Source organism: Nelumbo lutea, chromosome 6 (assembly GCF_056320005.1).
Source record: "Nelumbo lutea isolate HS-2025 chromosome 6, American lotus-T2T, whole genome shotgun sequence".
NCBI lineage: Eukaryota > Viridiplantae > Streptophyta > Magnoliopsida > Proteales > Nelumbonaceae > Nelumbo > Nelumbo lutea.
The window spans coordinates 42,972,582-42,992,962 of record NC_142689.1 but is presented as its reverse complement, the minus strand read 5'-3'; the positions used below and the strand labels follow the sequence as shown (position 1 = coordinate 42,992,962).

The 20,381-nt window shown below is 38.7% G+C and overlaps 1 protein-coding gene and 1 pseudogene across 2 annotated transcripts in view; both read right to left on the bottom strand.

Moving 5' to 3' along the window:
* Nucleotides 1-5,128: 5,128 nt before the first annotated feature.
* LOC148848770 (FHA domain-containing protein FHA2-like) lies at nucleotides 5,129-11,498 on the bottom strand (annotated as a pseudogene).
* A 1,020-nt stretch (nucleotides 11,499-12,518) lies between these two features.
* Nucleotides 12,519-20,381, bottom strand: part of LOC148848769 (uncharacterized) — a 37,725-nt gene continuing 29,862 nt past the window's right edge. For both annotated transcript variants that reach the window (XM_088950479.1, XM_088950480.1), the window contains one exon: nucleotides 12,519-12,913. In XM_088950479.1, coding sequence (XP_088806605.1) covers nucleotides 12,686-12,913 — 228 coding nt within the window. In that variant the 3' untranslated portion in view covers nucleotides 12,519-12,685. The remainder of the gene's footprint in view (nucleotides 12,914-20,381) is intronic.

Below are 20,381 nucleotides of genomic sequence, written 5' to 3'. Positions count from 1 at the left end.
TCCTTTATGTGATCAAGTTGGTTCTCTAGTTCTGTTTCAATTGATTTGATGGGTTATGTGTTTTGTTGTTACTGGGGTACCAAACAAAGTGTTTCATTCTCTCTTGCTTCATAAATGGTTCTCAAGATCCGTGGGTTTGCTTCCTAAGTAATCTTTGTGCAGTTTTAGTTTCTTTGGAGATTTCTCTCTACTCAACTGAAAAGTCTCATGATTGCTTGTTAGACCCACATCAATTTCTATGCTGCAGGAGTCGGGAGTTATTGGCGCTAGTAGCTGACGGTTTCAAGAGGAATAGGATTTCTGGGAGTAAATGCGTGGAACCACTGCAATAGCCCTTGTAAAGAACATTCTCAAACAAGTATACTGCCCAATGAAGAGACGATCATCTGGTAATGCTTGCTCTGCTCTTTAGATAGATCCCCTTTTAGCTTAGTGGTAAATACCTCGTTTTTATGACTCGGAGCTGCATGTGTAAAAATCAGGGATAATGGCAACTTCGGCCCCTAACAAGCAATCAAACGATGATGTTGAGGAGGGAGAAGGACCCATGACAGACGACAAGGCGGAGGCAGAGCCCATCGTAGCCTTCAACAGTCCTCCACTTCCACCTGTTCTCGGGCCTGTTGTTGTTCTCTCTTTGCTTGAAATGGGGTCGCGCAGCAATGACGACTGAGATGTTTGTGAAATTTCCTTGTTCGGTACTTACTGCTGCATTTGCGTAGGAGATAGTTTGGTAATGGCTCATGAAATGGTAGTCTGCCTTTAGTAACTGAGCTACAAATGTTAAAAGGTTAATGTAGCACTAAAACATAGGATGGATAAAGGGCTCCGGCCTCCAGAAATATACTGTAAATCTTCACTTGTAGTATACGTCACCTGGGCTTCTGCAGGAAAAACTGAAGGACCCAAGCATTACTAGTGTTTTAGCATCAGTTTCTTCTGTATGATCTTTTGTGTTACTCTAATTTATCAAAGTTAAAAGTACTCTCTGTCGCCTCTGACTATGTTTTCATTAGTAGAGACCTAGAAGAGATGGGTAGTGATCAGGGCAGATTTCGCCCTCCACTGACATCATCACACATGATATCAGAATAGTTGGACTATATCCCAGCATCACGTAGGCAACAATTTGTCTTATTCAAAATGGGGTTCCAATTGGCGACCTACCTCTCTCGTCGATTTGGCGACCTGCCTTTGCCGTCGACCTAGGGACTTGGCGACTTGCCTCTGTTGCCAACTTAACAACCTATCCCTCTAGAAGCTCGTCAGTTGTCTCCGAACCTTTTGGGATCACACTGTGTAACCGTAGGCCTTATTTTTATCTTGTCCGAATCAGAGAAAAATGGTAAGCCTTATTAATTGGCACGTTATCCTCCTTCCAAAGTGGAACAGACCCCTATGTCGTAGGCCGAGGATTCTAGGAGAGTTTCGCGAGACCCACGGCAGTCCAGTTATATAAGGGCATCAACCCCTAAGACCCAGGGACGCACAATTTAGTTCTCGCAACTCTCTAGTTCTCTTACTTTTAACTCTCTCATAAAACCTCTGCATTCGTTGACTTAAGCATCAAAGTGCCCACCCCAAGTAAAACGACTTGGGCAATCTATAATTGTTTCCTTGCAAATTGCATCAGAACCACCTCTCCAATTTGTCACCAGTCATCTAGGCATCAGAGCCAACTCTCTAATTCATCACTAGTCAATTAGGCATCAGATACACCTCTCTAATTCGTCACCATTCAATTAGGCATCAGAAGCCACTTCTCCGACTCGTCACCATCCAGGTAGGCGTCAAAGCCACCTCTTAGCTCGTCACCATTCAGTTAGGCATCTAAGCCACCATCCAGGTAGGAATCATTCAACTAAGTGTCCAAGCCACATTTCAAGCAGGGACTATTCAGCTAGGCATCTAAATCACCATTTAGCTGGGAGCTGCCAAAATGCACATCATTATATAGTGATATTTTTTATGGAGTATTCAACTATCCTATTCAGAAGTCAGTAGGGTTAGTTTGACACCTTTGCTTTTGCTTATTTTTTATAAGAGTGCTCAGTGCTCAAGGTCACCATTGATGTGATTAGAGAGGTCTAGAGGAGAATGCTAGGTGAGATGAATATGTAATCTTTCCAGAATCATGATTCCTAAATCCTAAATGTCAAAAACTTGTTTTTGTTCGTTTATATTAAAACAAATTGCATCCAATCTGGATGTAAACATTAGACCTTTCGGCCTAAGAAGGGAACCTGATTACATTTTAAGCAACCACAGTCACAATCTTGTGCTGTTGTGGCATCATAAGAACAATGACCATTTGTTTGGACAGCCTGAACTCTAATGTAAAGGGTTATTATTCACACCCTTGGGACCATTTTAACATCTACATCATCGGCTTGCCGCTTGATTAATATGTTTCATTTCCTTCTCGAAAGTAAAGACAAAATTGCAACATCAGCAAAATACGTAGAGCTTGTATTCGCTCTGGTCTGTAGAGCTTGAAAGGTTTTTTGGGTTTTTGGTATTGTTTGTATTTGATCGTTGGAATTGCAATCATCCCTAATTCATCATAGATTATCTGTTATGAGTCATGTGGGCTACTCTGAAGGAGCGGAGATGAGATTGGTGGTCAAGGTGTCTTGTTGGTAGAGTGTATGGTGTGATAAGTAGAGGTGTAAAGCTTGCCATGTCGGGTGCCCTGTGCAAAGTGTGGGTCATGTGTGCTGGCTCGCGATATAGCATGTCGTCTTTCCGGGTGAAAATTTTGAGGGTCGGCCTAGTACGGCCTATGGGCCTGGGTCAGGTCGGGTTGCAATTTAGGTCATGGGCTTGGGATGTGTCTGCTCGTGGACCGGGCCGAGCTGCAATCTGAGCCGTGTCAAGTTAGGCCACAAGGCAAGCTTTGGGCCTGGGCCGAATCGGACTAGACTGATTTTTTGAATTTTTTTGAATTTTTGATTTCTTTTTTAAGTAAAAGTGTAAAACTAAAATATTTAACTTTCCTTCGAACTTTGGAAACTATTTGGAAAATTAAGAAATGAGAAATCTAATGCATAAATGAAAAAAAAAAACTTAACCAAATAAGAATGATGGAATAACAAATTGGAAGAAAAATAGGAATTTTATTTCATTTAAATTTGAATGATACAAATTACAAATACAATGATTGGATACTTGGACGAATGAAATATGAAAATGGAATAAATTAATAAAATATAAAAATATAATATTGTTACAAATTGGAAATACAAAATTACATTGTTAAAAATAGAAAATAAATTTAAAAAAAATAAAAAATATATACAATAATTTAAAAAAATAAAAAATTCTATACAACTAGTCAATTTCATGAATCATGACTTTCATCATCTTCTTAGGTGAGATATCTGGAGTAGTATCATGTCCTCCTCCTTTGTCTTGCAATCTATCTTTTGCATCTAATCAATCCTTAAAGTAGATGTGTATCTCTATACTTTCATCGGTCATGCAACTTCTCTTGTCATCCGACACCCTAGTACTTGTACTAAAACAAGATTCTAGTGGAACTGTAGACACCGAAGGGGTTAGTAGATCACGTGCCATAGCGGCGAGAATTGGATAATTTTTTGAATGTTCACTCCATTAGGCTAAAATATCAAAATTATTTCTTCCCTCACCTAAATTAGGAAAAATTGCTTGTAAATAAAAATTAAGTTCAATAAATGAATTCGTTGTTAAAGTAGTAGATTCTTGCCTTTTATTTATTAAATAAAAAAGTTTTTCTCTTCTACTACGGGGCTCAAAATCAGAAGTAGAAGATGTTGTACATGTTGTAGGAATATTTCCTAATGTTTTAGATTCATATAAACTATACATTTCAAATAATAAATTATTAGATTCTTCTTTTTTATTTCCAATTTCAATATTCATATTTTCACAATATGTTTCAAGTAAAATATCTAAACCATCTTTTCTAATCATATGATCTAATATTGTAGTTAAACAATAAAGGAGAGAAAGGAGAAATGTTCTCCCAATATTTTTAAAATTTATTTTTCATTATTTCAATAATACATTTAAATTGTGGTTTATTTCTATATTTTACAAAATAATCACTAATCACCATTAATTGATAAGGTAAATTACAACTAGTTGGATAATAAATTCCTAATAATTCATTAGTTGCATCATAAAAATGTTTTAAAAAAATCTCTTATACAAACTAACATTTCAATCTTCCTCATATATAATATCATTAGGCATTTTTGTATTATAAAAATCAGTAAGAATTTGTTAATGAGAAATACAATTTTTTAACTTAGCATAGGTAGAATTCCATTTATATTTTACATCTAATATAAAATATTTATATTTTAGGGCTGGCAACCATAAAAACCTCCCATGTTGTTTCACTTTAGCAAAAACCTCCCTTAGATTTTTAAAGAATACAACAAAAACCTCCCTTCCGTCAATAACCAAGACGGAAAATGTTAAACTGGTGAATCAATTTTTCCCAAACGCCTATTTTACTCTTTTAGGAATGGTTTGTATCTGATTTTACTAAAATACCTTGTCGACATGTTATCCTCTTCTTCTCCGCTGTCAACCTCTTCGCCCTCTTTTCCTATCCCAATTTATCCGGTAGGAGGAGTAACATAGGACGCAGTCTCTCATCCAAACTCCATTCATTCAAGGAGGAACCTCTTTATCCTCTTTTCCTTTCCGTTTTTTCATATTATTTCTTTGTTGATTTTTTCCTCTTCTTTCAATCTTCCATCCTTGATTGCTGACTCAATCCATTGAACTTTAACAATTTGCCATTCGAGATTTGAGATGTGGGTTGCATACAACTTTGTAATCAACTGTGTGGTTTTCTCGTCTATATCTGGTTCACCCATCCAATGCCCTGTGTCTTCATCACTACGGTGCAGCCATCCCTTGTTTCTTGCTTGGACACCTACATCGCCCTGTTGTGCGGCTTCTAACACTTGAATATGCTCAAGGTGGAGAACAGGGATGATGATTTTCTTACTCTCTTTGTCACATGTGGTTTTGGTGCCCATCATAATTAATTACACTTGTTTTTTGAAGAGGAGACTTTCCCTTAAGCAACGCATCTGGAATACTGAAAAAACAGAGAAAAGGGGTTCAGGGTCACCGGTGCCATGCCTCGAGAAGAATCACATTGGAAATACTCGGCCATGTAAGTTAACTCATCAAAGCAAGGACACCAAGGAGACAAACTCTAACGTTACATGCCCCTTGGACCGTGTGTTAATGACAAAATGTTTTCGATATTCCTCTATTGGCTCAAAATGAATTTTTGCCATGGGCATCCAAACCATGGTCTTCCCTTGGATTCATTCACTGTCCTTTGATGCCAAATATTTCCATATTCCTCTATTGGCTCAAAATGAATTTTTGCCATGGGCATCCATTCTCTTGGACCACAAAGATCAGCACAGTAGCTCTTGACCTGGTTTCTGACTTTTTCTCTAATTGTCCAGATGACCCTGTCTTTCCTCTCGATCCACCGTATCCAAACAACTCATGTCATTTGTTGTGGATGCATTCGTGGGAAGAATTATCGCCGCCGGAAGCAGCAGTGAGGGGGCCCATACAGCAGCTTATCTTGCCACATCAGCTCTTCTTGCCAGTTCACCAATAGTTTACTTATTCCAGTTCTGTTCTTATTTATCTATTAGAGATAGGAACTGAGTTCTATTAGAAGTAAGAGTTATGTTCTTACTTATTTAGTTATGTTCGTACTTATCTATTAGAGATAAGAACTGAGTTCTATTAGAAGTCTGTTAGAAGTAGGAGTTTGATTTAAAGTTGGATTATCCTATCTTAGTCGAATGGAGTAAGGAATCTCCTCTTGTAATCTCCTATTTAAGCAGCTGTGATTTGGAAATAAAGTATTTAGTTTCCATTCAAGAGAAGAGTGAGGAGAGTTCGGGTGGCCTCTTGAACAAATCACTCATTCGGTTTTTCACAATAGGGTCTACACGCAAGGGAATGCACAAGGGGAAGCAAGAGGTTCCCCCCGTGAATCGACCCGTGACGAGATCCTACGCCCGGGCCCATAACATCATTCTCTCTGTAATTTCTTGCTAGCACTAGAAACAATAGTGTTATTGGTGTCTTCCTCATCATCGTCCAAATAATCACTCGATGCCCAACCCCTGCCCCTTCATGGAAGATTGATGCAGCGGTGGAGACAATGCGACCCCATGCAAAGGGCATATGTGTAGCAGACGACAGAAGGGGTGGAGGAGAGTGAGGGATGTGGCAGGCAGAGAAACTCTAAGGATGCTGTAGACAATAAGGAGGAGATAGAATTTCTTGTCGCCAATCTAGAGAAGGTCTTGATAGTCAATCTTGACGGGAGAGTTACTAAAGAGGTGGAGGACGCCTTCGACGAAGCATCTGTTCTTCCCAACGACTTTGAGGGCGAAGTGGCATCGTTGGATATCGTAGAAGATGCCGGAGATGTTTATGCCACCGCCGAGACTAGCGAGGTAGACATCGACAGTTGATTTCTTGTTGTTCCGGCCAAGGATTATGGAATAGATCTTCATGTAGTATTCAAATTCTTCGCCTTGGAGCTTGGCGAGGCTGTCCTCAACATCTCTTTCAAAAAATAGAAAAGGAAGAAGGTTGAAAGAATGAGGGACACCGCCATGGTCTACATACTTCTTAGATTACCAACATGAGTAACTTGCATTGCACGTGCTTTTGCCTATTGGTGCTATTGCCTATATTTTACGTACTTCAAATCTTTAATTTGTGGAATGACGTTTTCATGTCATGCGAGAATACTTTAAAAGGGTAGGATGGTCATTTTGAAAAAAATAATTTATGGTTGAACGTTTTCTGTTTGGTTCACCGACGGAAGGGAGGTATGTGTAGAGCTTTCAAAAAGTTCAGGGGAGGTTTTTGTTAAAGCAAAACTTGAGGGGGTTTTTATGATTGTCAGAAACCATAGAGGAGGTTTTTGTATTTTACCCTATATTTTAAATCATAATTTTGATATAAATATTTAAATTCTTATTTTTTTGCTCCTGAATTTTTAATATATATAATACAATTTCTAATTTTAGAAATATAAGTATAAATAACATTCAAAGCATCTTGAATACATAAATATGAAATAATTTACCATTAAACATGGTTTTAATTGAGATCTTAAAATATTTATTGCAGAATCATTATTGCTGCCATTATCAAAACTAAGCATGTAAAGTATTTAAAATGCTTGCAACAATAGCTGGGCCATTATGTGGTTGTTCAAGCCTAGTAAAACTTAAAATTCTTTTATTTAAAAGCCAATTTTCATGAATAAAATGGATAGTAACACAAATATAACTTACGTTGAATTTAAACTTCCAAACATCAGAAGTAAATGCAACTTTAGAATTAAGATTTGGTAACAAATAAATTAAATTTTGTTTATATGAATAAAAATTTTTTAAAGCATCTAATCTAATAGTATTCCTAGAAATTATTTTATATTGTGGATTTACAGAATTACACAACCAATTTTCAAGGTTAGTATCTTCAGCTAACAAAAATGGTTGTTCTACATATATAATGTATTTTGCTAATTCTTGTCTCATTTTTTCTTATGAATGTTTAAATGTACCAAAAACCCCCCTCCCAATTCGTGTTTGTTTTGTTTCTCTCCCTTCTTCTTATTCTTGTTCCTTCTCATGTGTGAGCAAATGTCTGCCCAAATGGCTAGTAACACCCTTGCTACAATAGCTAAAGTCTTTTCTACATTTTTGACAAACTGCTCTTTTTCCCTTCCCCTCAATATCCTCTACTTTAAATATTTTTCAAACTGGGCTACTCAACTTAGAGGCTCTCTTTTTCTTTCCCCTAGTATCAATACCAAGTGTGAAAGTTCCACTTCCATCAATATCAATAGCATTAGTGCTAACACTATCATGATGCGATTGAATATTGTCAATAGTAAATATGTTGAGGAATTGGTTTTGAAAAGAGGGCCATTTTTTTTTAATTCTAAAAAATAAAAATTAATTTAATTGGACTTACCCAAATTGTCAGTTCGGAATCCCAACTTGATTTCAATGGTTAAAGTCTTTCAACGTCCAAACATTCCAAATTGCTAACTTGAGATACTTGAGCTGGTTGAGCAAACCTTCTTCTTGTTGAAACTTCAATAAAGTTGAGAATTGGAGAATCAGACAATCAGCCAATCAAAGTTCACTTAGATTGCAGATAATGTGTGTGAGAGAAAAAGAAGAGATTAAGACAATTGTTGAATTGGTGTGATGAGAATAGTGGAGGATAGGGCTATTTATAGGAATTAAAAATAATACAATTACCCAAAATACCCTAAAAACTAGTTTTTAGTTGTTGGGAGGGGTGTTTTGGCCATTGTAAAGTTATTTATAACGTTACCCAAAAATCCCACTAAACTAGTTGTTATATAGCTGTTGGGGGGTATTTGTGTCATTTTATCTCTCCATCGAAAGCAAAATACATAAATACCCCACTATATAGTTGTTTATAGTTGTTAGGGGGCATTTATGTAAACCCCCCCCCAAAAAAAAAAGCTGAAACTAGCCATGGGTGGGGGGGCTAGTTTACAAACGGGCTGAGTGCAGCCAGCTATAGGCCCTGCGGGTTGTTGTGCCGTGCCGGGTTGGTCCAAATTTGTATTGGGCCATGCTGAACCGCGAACCGCACGACCCGATTTACACCTTGTAATAAGAAAGTCAGTCCAGCAGAGGTAAGGGGGTGCCTTTCCAAAATCTTTGGATCTAAAGCAACCTATTGTGGAGGATACTCCAGAGGAACCCGGATTTCCTGCACTCGCTTTTGGTGCATGAGGTGGTGCACTTCTAATCAGATTCAACCACGTCATATTCAGCATGATCCATGTCTTACATGCACGAATAAAATTAAACGGCAAGTTAGGGGTGTTATTTCTCTAAAATTCTTTTTGTGTTTTTTTTTCTGAGCTTAAGAAAAAAAGAAAAAAAAAAGGAATTTGACAGTGTAGTTTGAAGAATGAGAGAGGTTAAACAAAAAGAAACGGGGAAACTCAAACGAATGGCTTGCTTGCAAAACCCTAGATGGGTTTTTTTTCTGCAAATGCAAGGAATAGAAATCCTTTTACAAATGCAAGAAAAGGGATTTTTTTTCTATACTGTTTTGTATTCTTCCTTGGGCACCATTAATAAGAGCTTCGCAGATTTTTTTTTCTTCAATGAATCGTTTGATTTCATCAGTGTTTTTTAATTTCTTCTTCTTCTTCTCCTTCTTCTTACTTACTTGAGGATCTTGTCTTTTTACAAATGAAGCTACAACAAGAGTATTATGCAACATCAATCAGCACTTCGCACCAAGTTAAGCAACGGACCAAAACAAGTAGTTGGAAATCACATCTAAACCACCCATGTGCTTATGTGAATTAGATTCAGTGAATTTTAAAAGGAGTTTGATTTATAAAATTATGGTTTTTTTTTCTAGTAATAATGATTCTGAGAAAAATGTTTTCTTGGTTCTATACTATAAATGCATTTGAATGCAAAGAAATTTCATGACTAGAAGTTTAATTGAATTCTACGCCTTGACTGAAGAACAATCTACTCATACAAATCGTTTTTTAATGGTGTACGCTTGTGACTGAAACATTTTCTGATAGCAATGGCTCCCTCTTGATTGAAGAACAATCTATTCCTACAAATTGTTTTTTAATGGTGTATGCTTAGAATTGAAATTGAAGTTTTTTCTGGTAATAACGGTTCCCCCTTGAATGAAGAACAATATATATCTATTCCTACAAATCGTTTTATAACGGTGTATTTTCATGACTGAATTTTTTTTTTATTCTAATGGTTTTGAGAAAAATGTCTCATCTGTTTTGTTTACCTCCCCCATCTATCAAACTTGATAGTCAATTTTTTTCCATTATTTTAAGTTTTGAAAAATGAATTTTATAGACAAAACATCACAAACTTTCCGTTTAGTTTAATTCACACATGCGAAACAAAGGACCATGTAGAAGGTGACATGGTTGAATTTGATTAGAAGTGCATCACGTCCCACATCGAAGCAAGTGTAGGAAATCCGGGTTCGAAAAACTAACCCTACCAAACGCAAATACAATTTAAGGTTCTTTTTCTTCATTCCCATTCATAGACCTGTTTTCTCTTCATATCTTATATAAACCAAAGGTGCCAACAGGCTCATTTGATAATAATATCTTTGGCTGATTGTAGTGGAAACTTGGGATTTATTCCCACTGCCCAAATCACCACCTTCCATTACCACCAGTTGGTCGTAGTGGAGACTTGGGATTGATTCCCACCCCTAGGTGTGTAAATGGATCAAATTCAAATCAAACTAAGCAATATTTGAATTTACATCTAATTAAAAAATTTAATATCCAATTTCAATTTGATATTTGATGGATATTGAAAATCAAGGTCCGAATTTGAATTCAATTAAATACTCAAATATTTGATTCGGTTAATTATTTTAGGTAATTAATAAATATAAAATAAAAATTGTATTAATATAAAGTATGTAAAGTATATAAATTATTTATATAATTTAACTATTATATATAAATTATATAAAATATTTAAATATTTTATATTATATATATATAATAATTAAATAATCGGTCAAATTCGGGTGTTTATTGAATCAAATCAGGTCATATCTGAATTCAATTTGATTATGTCAAAATCTCAATTTCAAAATTAGATTTTTGAGTACTGTTACCCACTGCCCAGATCACCACCTTCCATTACCACCAGTAAGGGCACTCTTTAAGTGATTATAAAATATAAATGATGGGATATGCCCAAATCCGCCCACCTAAGAAAATTTAGTTCCTGTTATTTCAAACTTTTTATTAGCTATAGCCAGTATGGAAATCTCAAAGTTAGAAATCGTCACTATTTGGGCAGTACTGAAAAACTCTACTTAAATAGAGACAAGATCTTAAACCTCTAGGCATGAGTACCTTGATTAATATTTATGAATTCCTCGTTGTAGTTTACAATACAAATGCTTACAATATGGTTGATAGGATACGTTGAGGCTCCCATTAAAGTTTCAGCCCTGAACATAGAGCGGAATTTATAATACAAATGTTTCTGTAAATTAACCTACACCAATTAGAGAACGACAGAGTTATTTTATTCTATTTTCCGATCCATCTGAAGACATCTTGAATTATTCCCAATCTCCAATGTCCCACCCCTACTACTTTTTCTCCTTCTCTCAATCCCACCCAACTACCGTCGCCCACTCTTGACCCTTCTGTAGATGGCATTCCCTACATGCTTAATCATTATATCCAGCTCCAACGGCCACAAGCATCAACGTCTTACTAGAAATAGAAATGAAGTAAATGATTCAAACAATCGACCAAAAAGACCACCAGAACTCTCGATTTTGCCGTCGGCATTGATCCTGTATGCGATTCTCTGCCAGGGAAAATTGTCTTGAACCCCATTCGGGGCTGCCAGTGGAACACCCATTCGAACAGCCTCCACAGCCTTGCATTAAAAATATTCCCAAAAATTGCAAGAGGCTGTTCAAACATGGGCTTGCACTCACCGACGCCGATCTCGACCCGTAACACAATCATTTGACATTTCCGTGGAGGCTCCTTGATTTTATGGACTGCCCATTAGTCCTAATTAATTTTTATATAAAACCTGTTCCCTCAAGGCATGCCCAATTGACCTTCAAACTACATGCCCATCTGTCAAAGTAATCAAAATAAGAAAAATTATAATCCCGCTACTAATATTCCATGCACCCTATAGGCCTATAGACAGCTCTAAACACCCCTCCCACCAAAACCAACCACAGAAACCCAGAATCCAGCCCCCGCCTCCAATTTGCACTGTCAAAGCCGCACGTGTTTCTCGTCAGACCAGGTCGACACCATGCTGCATATCAGACAGTTGATCATGTTATATATTAATTAATTGTCATTAAATGGTCCCAGAAACTCAATCTAATCTCAAATCGGGTTTTGAAAGAATCTGGTACAACCAGACATATTTGCTGGCATGCTTCCCAACCCCCTGCCATTCTGGAAAGCCACCGAGCTTCATCCACTCTCCTAGATGAAACCCCCCACCCCCGGGTACTACTGTATGAACCAATGCTCCACTATATAAATATCTCAGACTTTAGAACTGGAGTTCCATCAACATTTATCAGGCCAGAAGACTCGCAAGAAGGGGCATCTACATTTCAGCCCATATGAGGAATAAGGTTGCTGATGTTCCTGCTGCTGCATTTGGCAATGGAGGTTTTAAGGGAAGGAGGGTTCTACCCAAGAGAGGACAGATAAAGTCCAGAATAGCATCCAGCGCCTTCTATTCCATTGTTTCTGTATTTTCCAGAGCAACTTCGCAGGGCTTACATTCAAATCAAGAACCCTCTTTTCAGGGAAGGCAAAAAATCAGAAACGATTGATTAATAACAAGCACTGTGTTGTATTGTCAATGACATCCTTAATGCCTCTAATTGTTTGAATGTCCTCATTTTCAAATCCAAGCACTTCAATTGATAAGTGATTAAACTTTACAGTGTCTAGAATGAATAACATGCCACTATGAATAGTTTCCAGTCACTAGTACATTTCAGCAATGACGCCATAGGAGCTATATACTCAGATACTGTATCTTGAATTCTGTTGTGGTTCTGTAGGTCATTGCTGTTGTTGAAGGGTGTTCTCACCCTGATTTTCAAGTTCAGAGTTTGATGGCTTGTTGCCAATAGAAATTAGGTTTTTAAACCATGCAGCTTGAAATCTGGGGCTACCTCTGTTAGAATTGCTTGGGGATTCTGGAGTGTCTGCTGAATTCGAGTTAAGGCCCATGAGGAATCGGTATGCAACTTTGCTAGCAGATACAATCTCTGTCTTAGCTTGTCTCAACTGTAAAATCACAGAACAAACAGCTGAAGATTCATTAGCACGAACCAACACAAAGAAACAGCAAATATGTTACAACACAATTTGTAATATCTCATAGAAGCTATTTAGAGTTCCATGAGGTTACAACAACAAAAAATGCAACAAAGACGTTACAATAGCATATCACTAAATCTTTAGAGTCCAACCATCTAGACAATCCCCTCTATTAAGATTTGGAGGCACCTATCAGTTCCTTAAGAATCACCACAAAACATCCATTTCCAATTTTCCATATCATTTTCTTCTGTCTCAAATTTAAATTCTGAAACTTAACCATGGACAAAGATCCTTAACTATTTGCAGCCACATTATAGTGAGCTATAGTTAAAATCCTCCTAATTATCTGGTCTGCTTCAATTCATGCCTGTGCACCTCATTCATCAGTATAGCATCTAAACTTCCCCCAGTAGATTTTCTAATCCAATACCAGAACATTTAGAACTTCATGAAATCAAATATGAATCACATATAATAATCGTCGAATAATGAATACATACACTAGTGACAGGGTGGCAAGGGTTCTCTGAGATGAATAAAACACCCAAGTTAATTGAAAACACAACAGATTCCAATGCTTCATAGATTCCTGAAGACACTTCTACATATAGGGTGCAACTCGAGAGGTTGTCAGGTTGGGTTGAGTTTGGTTTTAAGGCAAACCTAAGCCCAACCAAAAGACCTGGACATCAAGTCCACACCTGGCCCAATCTGAGGTCAAAGTGTGAGTTGGATATCCCAAGCCCAACCTGAAGCTAAAACCACTACAGCAACTCAGGCTGGGCATGGGCATGGTAGGCTTTGGCAGACGTGGGCAGGTTAATTGGGTTTTAAGGTCTTCTTGTTCATTCCTTGCACCTATGATACATGGATACCTGTACAATGCTGGCATATCACGTTGGATATGTCAATTTTTTGTGTAAATTTTATCTACTCCAAAGAATCACTATGTGAAGGATGACTTCTGAGCCAAAAATAATTTTTTAAGCTAATTTTTTTAGCTTCAAAGAATCAATTATTAGAATGACTTTTGAACCCAGAAAAAGAATCAATTCCAATAGTTTTCATAAATCCAAACTTAAAAGTGCTTCCTACAATAAAGAAAAAAAAAAAACATCAGGACTAGAGAGAATATGAAATATAGCCTTAACAAAGAAACTTCTAAACATTTTATATAATGTTAGAATTCAGAATATATGTACTATCTGTTGGCAATTGGCATTCGGCTAATCAATGTTTCTTCATCTTGCCAAGTTGAAACCCTATACAAGTGTCACATTCCCATTCTTGTGTCCATGTCTGCAATACTGGCTAGATCACCAGCAGTTCAGCATAATGCCAACTGCGCATATCAGAAGCTATGCGTCCCCAATCAGAGGGCCCTTTGGCGCGTCTTTTTGGGAAGATCTTCTGGTAGCTCTGACCGTCAAAAGATGCATTGATCTTCTGGTAGCTCGGATTCGAATTTTGATGAATCCGATCCATTTACAGCCCTAATCCACAAGGGAGTTAGGCAGGTCTTGAAATCCTAATGATGGCAATTTTTTATTGTTGCAGTTGCATTATGTAAATTCTAAAGGAATGGACAAAGCCCCATTTAGTATATGTTCAACCATGGGTTAAAACGACACAAAATGGAGGTGAAGCTGTTGGGCACTAAAAATCACTCAACCATGGTTTAAAACAACACAGAAGAGTTGAGAGATGTTTGGACTTCCAAAACGTCTCCCACCCTCTTATATCTTCCCTTTCATTTTCCAAAGTCTCGAGGGAAAGAACACAGAATGAGAGAGATCTCCCCCCACCCCCTCTCTCTCTCTTCTAGGCTAAACCCTACAATACTCTGCTCTCTCTCTTCCTCCTCTCTCTCCTTGCAACCAAACCTGTAAGACACCACCAAATGTTTTCTAAGAAAAACAATAATGATGGTCTCTCTCTATCTCTCTTATACCTTCTCCCTCGATTTCTCTATCTTCCCGATAACACTACCCTCCCTATCTCCTCTCCAAGATCATTTTTTGGAAAAGGTAAGGTAATTTTATTCAAACCCTTCATCTCTTTCATTTTTCATCAATCTCCATGACCACCAAACAATTAGAAAAAAAAAAAAAAAGCAACATAGAACTCATTTCTTTGATTTCTTCTAGTAGAAGTTGCTGATAGCAGTTTTAGATGAATTCCTTGTGAAGAAAAGAAGATCCTTCCTTCAGGTATCATAGACTCCCTTCTGGTACCCCAGATGATCCTCCCACAAAAGATTCCTTTTTTGCAGGACTGGAGAAAAGAGAGGAGGCAACCGCTCTCTCCAGAAACTTCCAAAAAAGGTAGGACTTGAACCGCCCTCTTCAGAAAACTCCAAGGAACCCTAAAAAATTAGGGTGTCACTTCCTAGGTCAAAATTGAAGAGTCCTACAAAAACAGGACTCTCCCCTTTTCTCCAGTTTTTCCTGAATTTGATGGGAAACCCTAGACCAGCTACAGGGCAAAACAGATCCACCAAAAACTGGGCTTACTTGAGATCTTCGATTAGCCTCTCAAATCACCATGCAGTCGGCCGATCTAGGGTTGCATGATAGAGCAGCTCAAGGAACCTTCAGCCTGCTCTGATACCAAGTAGAAGTTGCTGATAGCAATTTTAGATGAATTCCTTGTGAAGAAAAGAAGAAGTTGAAAGGTTTCAGCAGTAGAGAAGAAGAGAGGAGGAGAAAGAGAGTGGGATGTCGCCCAGATTGAATTAGTTCTGGCCGTCAACCCCTCTTTGAATTATAAACTTGAATTAAAATAATGAGGGATTACAAGAATGCCCTTAATAGGACGGCTACTTAAGTAGCTGAATAGTCACAACTAAAAAACGTAAACTAATGGGCCTAAAGCCCAATAACTTCCTAACTAAACAACTTAAAAATAACTTGAAATCAGCCCAACTCAACACTTCTCAATTTCTTTCTTTATCTCTTTCACCAGCCAGTTTCGTTTGTTTCTTTTTCTAATGCAATGTGTTTTGGTCTGTGATGCAACATATTGCAGGGCATTTAACACTTGGGAGTTCAGATGAAAGGATTATTGCCAAATGGTATTCAGGTATGGTTCTCCCAAAAAAGAAAACCCAGCATAAGTTTTGCTATCGGTTTGCATGCTTAGCCATTTACAGCATTGACGTACAAAGAGAGCTATCTTTGCTAGGGAAGAATGGAAGCTTCTTTATCTTACATAGGATGACTGGTTCTGTTAGTGTAGGGGTATTTCTGTCTTTATACTTATGTTGAGGTTGCTGATTTGTAATATTATATTATTAGAACTAGTGTCCCTCACTTAAGGGCACATGTGTCTTTTCCATTATGTTAGTAATATAAAACATGTCTGGCTGAATGGGAGAGGTAATTTTTTCTCTCATTCGAACCAGACTTTGTTAGACAGTTTTGTATGCCCTTAGCTTCAATCTGATTTGATGTACTTTTGTTATTTAGTGGAAATAAATAAAGTGCATGTTTGATTCATGTTGTTTGGTTTAATTCTGTGTAAAACCCTAAAACTGGACATTTATAGAGACTCATGTTAGTTTTAAATGTTCACAGCCGTTGGATAAGTCTGGGGAGATTTATCCTGCCAAGGCTGATACTGGTGTGCTACCAAGTGTTGGGATGGCCTGTCTCAGCCATCAGGGTAAGACCCGAGGCACATGCAGTATGGGATTACTTGAATCCTTGAACCGGACCAGATTTCCAGTATTGCCCTGGACCTTGGAGAAAGATGGGCAAAACTGGAAAGTTACACCTGACCCCTAGACTCGATTATGACACTTCACTAGGTGTTGGATCAGGCTGCCTTTGATATGCCAATCAGTGAGATCCTTAGCGGGGATAAAAACCTGGGTATGTTGGGGCAGTTTGAGAATTCATCTGAGTGGATGATCATAGTGACAGAATCAACCACTTTGTCGGACAAAGGGTAATGATCGGGAATGCACTCTCTCTGATGGAAACCAAACTGCCGGCAGTTGATTTCAATCGTTGGAATTTTGTTTTGCAAAATTAATATATTTATATATATATATGTACGGTTTCGAATTGTTTGCAAATGGTTTTAATTCCCGGGATCCATTGAGAGGAGAGTGCGGCACTGTTCCTTGCAGCCGAGGGAGAGGTCCTCTCTTGTCGGGCAGTGCTTGATCATTAAGGGCTGAGAGGTTAAGTGTAAGACCATTGAGGATAATACCTGATGGGCTAATCTTGCACCTGCCCACAGTCCCTGGGTTTTTATAAGATGGCTTGGCCCAGGGACCACTTAATGTAAGTGTTGGGCCCATAGGGTCCATATGATGGACTCAAGGGGTTCATTGAGTTTTTCAGTGAATTCGGCTGGGCCTTGTTTTAGAGGCTGGGCCGAACCCATGTGGCTGGTGTGTAGATCAATGCTTGGGTCCCACGCCATACAAAGAAGCCCAACTGGGCAGCAGATTGGAAAGTAATTAGACACTGAACACTTAATGGGCTAAAAGCCCATTTCGAGGTGGGCTGATATGATCACCCATCCTTGGGGCGAATCTGAGATTAATGTTAGTAAAAGGATTGGGCCTTTAGCCTTATCCACTCTTGGAGACCAAATTCAAATTAGATTTGAATCTGGTAACCTCCTGATAAGATCAGGAGTAAGCTAACTTTATCTGCAGATAGGATTAAGATTATCCCCTATCCAAATACTGATTTGGATTGGGATAACTCCTAATTAGGAGGATTCTTAATCAAGAAGAAAGGAGGAGAAACCCTAACCAAGAAAGAGAAAATATCAGATTTCGAACCACCTTGAAGAGATATAGGATATCTCCTACGAATTGAGATAGGATCTCATTCATACTCCAGAAAAAGAAAAAGGCAGTTCAGCCTTTTCGCCTTTAGAGTTCTCCTCCTGCCGCCGCCATCTGTTTTTGCAAGATTAGATCTTTGCAGAAAAGAAAGTCAAGAAATCTGTTCTTGACATTAGTCTTGCAACAAAGACTAAAAGGATTCAGTGTTTAGTGTTTCCAGAGGATTCTTGTGAAGGATCCAGTGTGTAGGACGCACCCTGCTGGTTCTGTTCCATCCACAGCTATGTCATCTTCAGCAGGAACGGATCTTGGAGCATTCTTTGGGCGTGAACACCAACTTTGGGAGATACTGCTTCTCCGGATCAGGTATATTCCTCCCATTTATCTTTTGGTACAGATCTGGTTTGATTATGGTTCAAGTAGGATCCTTGAATATTGTATTCTAAATTTAGGGAATATGATTCCCAGTTGAGAGAAGGTAGGAAATTTTTGAAATTCGCCCACCCATTCCGCAACCTTTATGGCGTCCATCAGATGGATCCTACCATTCTTTCAGACTTTTCTTCTCTCCTTTTCTCTCTCTCTTTCTTTCTTCTTTCTTCTTCTCTCTTCTTGGCTGTTATCAGACTAACAGAACTCAAGGGCAGGCCGAATCATAATATGGTATCAGAGCACAACTAAGCAACTCGGATCTGCCCAGATTTCTGTTTTCTACGCACTCAATCTAGGGTTTTCTCTTGATTTCTCTGCCATCAATTGGAGATAAGGGAAAGGGCTGAAAAGGAGTGGTTGCCCTCTTCCCTTGGAGGTCTCTATGCCTCTAGTTTTGCTGTTCATGGTCAGTTGTTGTGGCTTCTAAGAAGCCCTCTCCTAATCGATGAAGAGAAGAGGGCTGATTCGTGTGGCGCAGTGGGTGTCTCGTGTGGTCTGATTTTCTTTGTGTGGTTTGTTTTTCGGGTGAAGAGATTTCTATGCATATTTTTGTTATGAATCAAATAGGAAGTATGTTTCAGATCGTATGATGGGATTGCAGACTGTAGTGTGCTAGAGTTTATGCTGTTTTTTTTTGTGTGATTCGAAGGGGGAGTGGTCCTCATATAGTGGTGAGATTTCAGGTAGTCGTGGGGTAGGGTTTGTGGTGTAAAGAGTGCAATCTTCAGCAATAACAAGTGCTGAAACCAGTGTGATCAAGTAGTGTGTAGTGCGTCGAATTCAGTAATAACAGAATTCAGCAATGGGAGATAACAGTGATAGCAAATCTAATGTGATGATACTTACTAACCACCTAAACGTTCAAATGACCTCCATTAAACTGAATGGAGAGAATTATGTACCTTGGGCTAAATCTGTAGAAGTTTTTCTGAAGGCAAAGAAGAAGGTGAAACACATAAGGGAGGAGACACCTGTTATGGGCCCGGGCGTAGGATCTCGTCACGGGTCGGTCCACAGGGAAAAGCTCCTGTTTTCCCTTGTTCCTTCCCTTCCTAGCTGAACCTATCTTGGCGTCCTAGAGAGTGATTTGTCCAATAAATCACCGGACTCTCCTTTTACTCTCTTTCTTGACTGGAAATTTGATATCTTTATTCAATAATTTCAGCTCCTTATATAGGAGATTACAAGAGGTAAGAGTCTTCCTTGTAGGAAGACTCCTTGATAACTAAACTGCTTACGGATAAGACTCTTAGATAAGACTAACTAAACTGCTTACAAATAAGATAGATAAGAATCCTAGATAAGACTCCCTACTCAAGAAGGATAAAAACTCCCTAAGATAAACCAAACTCTATACTAATCCTTATTGGAACAGATAAGATAAGAGTAAGAAAGCAAATAAGATAAGGATAAGGTAAGATAAACTGTGGCTAGCTAGATAATCTGATGAGGGTCCCACGTTACTGCTGCTGCCGGCGGCGATACTTCTTCCCCACGAATGCGTCCATAACATTACTCCCCTCCTGGACTACGAGCTTGTCCTCAAGCTCAAAATCTGGATATGTGTCTTGTCCTCAAGGGAATCCAGGATAGGTGGAATGATTTAGCTCTCCTGGATCGGGTTCCAATGAAGGGGGTTCATCCTCTTTGTCCTCTTGTTCCACCAGGAGGCAGAAAAGTCTCTTGCACTTGTGCCCTGCTGAGTAGAGCTCATCACAATTAAAACATTGTCCCCTCGCCCTGCGTTCCGCCATCTCAGCCCTGGACAAGTGCTTAATAGGGGGTGCAACAATGCTGCTCCCCTCACTGAATGCTGATCTGGAATTGTGGCTCATTTGTGGTTTCCGTTCTTGGTTGGCTACCGAAGATGGAGCCATTCCGAGTGGTTCCGGGGATGCCCATGCAGATGGAGGCCGCCCCATACTGAAGGTTCCGCGGCTGAGCTGCATCTTTCGTTCGAAGGCACGAGCTAGATTCATAGCTGTAACCAAGTTGGGGGGTGTTGCATCTCCACATCCACCCTCAAGGGTTCTGCTAACCCTGCGGTGAACATGTCTACTTGCTGGTCCAGTCGTACCTAAGTTGCTCTGGCAAAGGAGGGTCTGGAATTGGCGTTGGTATTCAGCCACCGTTCCCGTCTGTTTGAGGTTGATCAATTCACCTAACGGGTTGCTCGTCAATGGAGGCCCAAACCTG